General features: G+C 45.4%; 1 protein-coding gene across 2 annotated transcripts; it reads left to right on the top strand.

Moving 5' to 3' along the window:
• Positions 1–932: 932 nt before the first annotated feature.
• On the top strand, positions 933–4,493 carry LOC119297872 (putative G-type lectin S-receptor-like serine/threonine-protein kinase At1g61610). Of its 2 annotated transcripts, XM_037575487.1 has the most exons (7): positions 933–2,265; positions 2,368–2,469; positions 2,982–3,175; positions 3,272–3,479; positions 3,556–3,793; positions 3,873–4,023; positions 4,114–4,493. In XM_037575487.1, the coding sequence occupies exons 1-7, from the start codon at positions 933–935 to the stop codon at positions 4,414–4,416; spliced, it is 2,529 nt and encodes an 842-aa protein (XP_037431384.1). In that variant the 3' UTR covers positions 4,417–4,493. The 2 variants fall into 2 exon arrangements, with proteins under 2 accessions (XP_037431384.1, XP_037431383.1); XM_037575486.1 differs by having other exon boundaries at positions 933–2,469.
• The last annotated feature ends 2,790 nt before the right edge of the window (positions 4,494–7,283 follow it).

The raw sequence follows: 7,283 nt of genomic DNA, 5'->3' as shown, positions 1-7,283 counted from the left end.
AATTGTGCATCGTAGAACACTCACTGTTTTAAGATATTTTTAAGTATTACATGGACAGTAACAACATATTGCAATACACATGACTGGCACAGATTATTCTGTAGATGGATGTAATTTTTTCATATACTCTTGCGAACAATCAAGTTCTGCATTTCTAACATTAAATTTCCCGATATGCTCCTCGACCCCCTACCTTCCCTACTAGTAATAGTTTATCAACAGTAGTTCCTGCGTATGTCATCAACACCAGTATTATCCTATGAATGATGCGGGAAATCCTCGTGTGTAATGTTAACTCTGACCAACTCTGAAATGACCCTACGAAGTTGTCATCACGTCTTTGTCGTTTTCGCCTTGTTCCTCATCCTCCTACTTGTGTTGCCGTGGTGTACCCCAACGACCAACCACCAACTCCGCCCTGGGCTTTGGGAGCCCGTGGCGGTAAAACATTTTTTCTTTTTGTGAGTGTCGAAGTTGGCTTACAAACAGTAAATTCTTGATCAACTGTCGCTAGCCCTTAAATCAAAATTCTAATTATTTTCTTGCAATTGTACAGATCATACTGAGCTCTTTGGATTCATACCGTGTGCCGTGGTTTGACCAGGTGAGTTCACACCGACCACGCCACTCCGACGTGGACAGCTGAAATGTCAACTCGAAGACACTCTCAACATGAACCAGAATTCAAAGCTTTGCATTTTTCAGTCACCCCTTTCATTATCAATCTGACATGAATGCTGGATCTGGTCACCAATTTGTCAATAAATTAACGCTAATCCTTTGTTGCTTGTAAAGACCAAGCATCGATCAAGACTTTGCACTTTAATTAACAGCATGTCAGCATCAACAACAGAAGTACTGAATAAGGTGCCATTAGTACATTCCTTGCAAGAGCACGTACATACTGCACAAGATTTGGGCCTGACCGATCCATGGATTGGTCGGCTCTCGCCTGCTACACTGTGGCCCTGATCCTTCTCTTCCTGCCGTTGCGGGCGTCAGAGGACCGGCTTGTCCCTGGCGAGCGGCTCTCCCCTGGTGCAACCATCGTCTCCGACGACGGTGCCTTTGCCTTGGGCTTCTTCAGCTCCTCCAACTCCATTCCGGCCAGTCTGTACCTGGGCATATGGTACAACGGCATACCGGAGCTCACCGTCGTGTGGGTTGCCAACCGAGAAATCCCACTCACCAACAGCACTTCGTCTGCGCCGACACTCTCCCTCACCAACACCTCCAACCTCGTTCTCTCTGATGGTAGCAGCGGCCGTGTCGTTTGGACGACTGATGTGGCCGATGCCTCAAGCTCCATTGCAGCAGCAGCAGTGCTTGAGAACACCGGCAACCTCGTCGTCCGGTCACCGAATGGCACCATGCTGTGGCAGAGCTTCGACCACCTCACCGACACGTTCCTTCCTGAAATGAAGATACGGATCAGCTATGCCACGCGCGGCACCGGCATCCGCCTGGTGTCCTGGAAGGGGCCCGACGACCCATCATCGGGGCGCTTCTCCTACGGAGGCGACCCGGACACGCTCCTCCAGTTATTCCTCTGGGATGGGGCCCGCCCGCTGGCCCGTAGAGGGCCATGGACAGGGTACCTGGTGAAAGGCAAGCACCAATACCAGCAGGTTAACGGTAGCTTGTCCGTCATCATCTACATGGCCATCGTCGACAACGAGGAGGAGATCTACACCACTTACACAGTCTCTGCTGGCGCGCCACGCACGAGGTATGTGGTGACCTACTCTGGAGATTACCAGCTCCAGAGCTGGAGTACCAATTCCTCATCATGGGTTATCCTCGCCAAGTGGCCATCCCTTGAGTGCAACCGGTATGGCTTCTGTGGTCCGTATGGCTACTGTGACCAGACAGCAACGCCCATGCCGACATGCAAGTGCCTTGATGGCTTCGAGCCAGCAAGCACTGATGAGTGGGCGGCTGGTAGGTTCTCGGCAGGGTGCCAGCGAAAGGAGGCATTGCACGGATGCGGTGACGGCTTCTTGGCCTTGATGGAGATGAAAGCGCCAGACAAGTTCATGTTTGCTGGAGGGAACATGAGCACAATGGAGGAGTGTGCGGCGCACTGCACCCGCAATTGCTCCTGTGTGGCGCACGCATTCGCCAACCTGGACAGTGGCAGGTCTGGAGGAAACGTGACAAGGTGCTTGGTGTGGGCGGGGGAGTTGATTGACACTGGGAAGTTCGGCGAAGGACTTGGCAGCACCACATTATATCTCCGGCTTGCAGGCTTAGATGCAGCATCTGGTGCCAAATTTTCTCCCTATTTCTTGTTATTTTGTCTATACCAACACACTGTCATGATTAGATCATTCACTTGCCTTTTTATGGTATTTGTGCATTGCACAGGTAAGAAGACAAAGAGCACTGCAGCTATCATTGTACTGGCAGTTTTAGGAACGGCTGTTGTGGCAGTCCTATGCATTTTTCTGGCATGGCTAAAATTCAAAGGTACGTATACAGTTTTTCCTCATGTGAAAGTTCATTCGGCCCTGAACTATAAGTTTGTATACTATTGTATTGTAATATCGGACAAAAATCTTATAAATCACTGAACAATACCAAATAATCCATTAAGTGGTTTCGAGTGTGACTTAGCCAGTGTGTCAATCGTATAACCACAATGGGCAATCTAGAACAATAGCTCGTCATGGTAATATGAACTCAAGGATACTTGTGTTCAAAACTTCAAATGTTTGCTTGGGGAGAGGATGGCATAAACTAGAGAGGAGGTGTCTAGGGAGAAAATGTTGTTCTTGTAGCACGCCAACCTCAATTTAGACATTAGGCGGGCATCATTTTGTCATGTATACCATCTTCCACGCTGACATAAGCGCCTATCAAGTTATTTGATTTGGTTTCTGGTCCACAAGAGAATGTTCTACTGGTGAAATATAACATTTTCTTTTTATGTCAATCATACACTCACGAGACGAGAAATAATTATAACATTCTGCAAGCAGGCAAGAACACAAAGTGGAGAAAACACAAGACGCGTACATTTGATGGTATAAGTACCTCTTATGAACCAGGGGAAGGAAACTCTCCACATGATCATGAATTTCCATTTGTAAGTTTCGAGGAAATTTCTCTAGCAACAGACAATTTCTCTGAGACATGTATGATTGGACAGGGAGGATTTGGAAAGGTCTACAAGGTAACTTGATCATTTGGTACATTCCGATAGTTCATTCTAAAATCAAAAGTTGTTCATATTTAAAAACAGGGTCTAATTTCCCATTAAACTTTTTAGGTATTATTAGGTGGGCAAGAAGTTGCTGTCAAGAGGCTAAGTAGTGATTCTCAACAAGGAACAAAGGAATTCAGGAATGTAGTAATTTTAATTGCCAAATTGCAACACAGAAACTTGGTTCGACTTCTCGGATGTTGTGGGGAGGGAGATGAAAAGTTGCTGATCTATGAGTATCTTCCTAACAAAAGCTTAGATGCTACCCTTTTTGGTACATATTTTAGTAACAATCCACAATTTCACGAAACAATCCAAAGCAAATTAATTCACGTTTATTTGATGTACAGATGATTCAAGAAGAATGATGTTGGATTGGACATCACGGTTTAATATAATCAAAGGGGTTGCAAAGGGACTTCTGTATCTCCACCAAGATTCAAGACTAACTATAATTCATAGGGATCTCAAAGCCGGAAATGTTTTGCTAGATGCAGAGATGAAACCGAAGATAGCAGACTTCGGTATGGCGAGGATCTTTGGCAATAACCAACAAGATGCAAGCACCCAACGTGTTGTGGGAACATAGTGAGTAACCTTTTCAGCTTATATAGACCATGTAAACTTGCAATCAAGTTCTAATAATGTGAATGCAATGGTCACACAGTGGATACATGGCCCCAGAATATGCAATGGAAGGTGTCTTCTCCACCAAGTCCGATGTCTACAGCTTTGGTGTGCTAGTACTTGAGGTTGTGACTGGTATAAAAAGAAGCTCCAATAGTCACATCATGGGCTTCCCGAGCCTCATTGTGTATGTAAGTGCCCACAAGAGTTCTATGAAGTTCCAAAATTTAGAAATAGATCAAGTTTTTGAAGATTCTTTTTGATACTTTTTCTTGTTTCAGTCATGGAATATGTGGAGGGAAGGAAAGACAGAGGATTTGGTGGACACATATATCATGGATACTTGTTCACTGGATGAAGTTTTGATTTGCATCCATGTAGCACTCATGTGTGTCCAGGACAATCCAGATGACAGGCCACTCATGTCGTCCGTTGTGTTCGTCCTAGAGAACGGAAGCAGCACACTTCCACCCCCTACTTGCCCTGCCTACTTTACACGACGAAGTGCAGAAATGGAGCAAATTAGAGATGATATCCTGAACTCCAGGACCAGTTTTACTCTCACTGAGATTGAGGGTAGATGAAATAACTATTATTTTATTTAGACATGTCGCAGCGCCTTTCCCAGTGAAATATCTTCCAAATTTTTATTGTATTTCATTTTGTTGCCCTGCTGATATGGGAAGAAAAAAAAACTTAGATAATATCATGAACTTTCAAACTGACAACATAACAGCAAAATGACTCAATGGATTAATTAGGTAGGGAGTTGCTTTCCTTCTTATTAGAAATGTACATTTGTGTTTACCTTGAAGAGTGAAACCCACGTACTTGTTCATTCGGCCCACTAGTGACAGGTCTGCTCGTCAAATCCTGGAAGTCGGATGTGGTTTCTAATCTTATATCCATCTTTTCCGCACGACGGCACCATGGCTGTGCTAGGACAGTTCACAAAGGAGCAAGATTGCAATCAAAACTGATTAATGTCGGCATTTTCAGGCTGCAAGGGGTTGTGATGTTAGTCCCTTCACTGATGTTATTGTACAATATTGATCTGCATATCTTTTATGGTCGATTTCTGTACTACTAAATTTCTTTTCTACAATACATATTACAAACTTCCTTGATTTAGATGGAATTACCACGCGAGTGACAATTCTATTTTATCCCCGCTAATTTGTATGTAGCATGATGCACTGGTGCTTGAATTCAGATTTATTTTATCATAAATTTTGTGTGTGTACTGATGAAGCGAAAAATATTTTATACTTTCTGCGACAGAGTTAGTTAAGCTAAATCAACGAACAACTATGGACGAAATAGCACCAATCCTAGTTCAACAAATGAGCACTCGCCAAAAATGAGCACTCCCTTGAACCTCCGCCGGTCTGATGGTCCATGTGTCTTCTTAAAGTACAGTACATTATTGTTTCATCAGGAGGTGACATTCCCTCGACCCTAATACGTTTTTGGTGATTTTGTTAACATTCACTTTTCATGACTGTAATCTTCCGTAAGCGCTGTGCGCGTGGGGAGGGGGTTGTGGTTCAGCGTGTGCCTCTATATTGTGCCGGGTGTTTCAAAAATATACATAAGCATGCTAGAACAACGGGGTTTGACAAAGTTAGAGCGTGACATTTAGTGTATGACAAGCATTTTACTGACGTGGATCTGCAGCTTCTGGGCTGATTTGACGAAGTAAGAATTAGGCAGAAAGGAGCCCACATTTCCGTCCTAGTCAGCAGTGGGACATATCGAATATGCAGAAGTGAACTAGCCACCCAGCCAGATAGATGGAAGAGGAATGAACGCGGAGGAGGGAGAAGGATTTCTCTGGGATTTGGGGATTTCACCCGCGCAGGACGTTTTTATTTACCTGAAGAGCATTATGATTAGCTGCCTGTTCCCCTAGAGAAAGATTAGCTGTCTATTTGTTTTTGTAATGTTTCACGACTGATCTCAGCATGATAACATCTGCGAGTATTTTTCAAAATATAGTATAGGCTGACACGTTGCCTATATAAAATATTAAAATATCACAAAAATCACTTTGTACTCCCTCCGTTTTTATTTACTCCGCATATTAGCTTTTGGTCAAAGTTAAACTTTATAAACTTTGACAAAGTTTATAAACAAAAATATTAACATACACAATAACAAATCAACACCATTAGATTAATTATCTAATGTACTTCCACATCATATATATTTGTTATGGTAAATATTTATATTTTTTTTATAAACTTGGTCAAACTTTAGGAAGTTTGACTTCAGTCAACTCTAATATGCGGAGTAAATAAAAATGGAGGGAGTATATATATACTGTCGCTGCTCCATTTGCATAAGAAGAGTCCCGAATGATGGTGACTGTTGAAGTGTTGATAGACAAACGATGCTAGGCGCCGGTCGCACCTTAGCCGTCAGATCGGCCCGTCCCGAGCCGTTGGATCTTTATCCAATCAGGTCGTCGTCTTTCTCTCGCGAGCGCGTAACGAGTGTCGTCTACCTCTTGCGAACCCCGTCTCGCCGGCCGCACGCGTTCCCCCTCGTCGTGGCCCCTCCCTCGCCTACCCTCCTCGTCCCTGGTCGCCGTCCTCGCCGGCCATCTTTCCGGCCGCCCTGGTCGCCGGTCCAAGTCCTCGGCGGCCGTCCTCGTCACTGGTTTCGCCCCATGCAACAGCCCACCCCTGCGGTTGTAGCTTCCATGGCCACCGCTGCAGCTCCGGTGGCGACGACCAGAGCTCACCGGTGTGCTTGCCGCACGCTCATATCCAGTTTGCAACAAAAAAATCGAGCGCCAGGGGAGATGCCCGGTGCTGCAACCGACGATGGAAAAAGCTACAATCGCTGACAAAAAAAGCTTTAACCGGCTATGAAAAAAGTTTCAACTCGTACAACGGAAAACTATGTACGACCAAAGAAAAGCTACAACCGGCGATGAAAAAATCTTCATCCGGCGATGAAAAAAGCTTCAACCGTGGAGCTGTAAGCCATGGACGACAAACGAAAAGTTACAACCGGCGGTTACAAAAGCTACAACCGGCAATGAAAAAATCCTCAAAGTAATTGTCTTAGCTGTGAATCCCGTGATGAAGATGACATCGTTTTGCTGTAACCATAGTTGGTTTTGCTACAAACGGCGTTGGAATTTGCTGCAACCATTTTCACAGCTACTTGTTGCTGCTCCGCCGAGCTCCCACGCCTACCCATGGCCATCGTCGCCGCGGTGCCGTTCCGGGAGGAAAAAGGTTCAACGGTTGCAGCTCCGCGTGGTGGGTTGCAGCTCAGACGTGGTCGGGTCCGAGCAGATCTGGCCGAGGGCAGCCGGATCGGCTGATTCCCATGGCGGTGGCGCCCTGTGAGGCCTCCAGCCGGCGAATGTTGACCATGGCAGCGGGAAGAGAAAGAGACGAGCGACGGGAAGAAGAGAAACAGGAGGGAGAAGACGCAC

This window comes from Triticum dicoccoides, chromosome 5A, assembly GCF_002162155.2.
Source record: "Triticum dicoccoides isolate Atlit2015 ecotype Zavitan chromosome 5A, WEW_v2.0, whole genome shotgun sequence".
Classification (NCBI taxonomy): domain Eukaryota; kingdom Viridiplantae; phylum Streptophyta; class Magnoliopsida; order Poales; family Poaceae; genus Triticum; species Triticum dicoccoides.
Note: the sequence above shows the minus strand (reverse complement) of the source record. Positions and strands in the feature narration are given on the sequence as shown.

What these genes read in the sequence shown, in the direction of transcription:
- LOC119297872 (XM_037575486.1), top strand. Translation starts at nt 933, where the DNA reads ATGGATTGGTCGGCTCTCGCCTGCTACACTGTGGCCCTGATCCTTCTC. An exon ending in CAACGTGTTGTGGGAACATA is followed by an intron (nt 3,794 to 3,872) that starts GTGAGTAACCTT and finishes ATGGTCACACAG; the next exon opens with TGGATACATGGCCCCAGAAT. An exon ending in TCCCGAGCCTCATTGTGTAT is followed by an intron (nt 4,024 to 4,113) that starts GTAAGTGCCCAC and finishes TTCTTGTTTCAG; the next exon opens with TCATGGAATATGTGGAGGGA.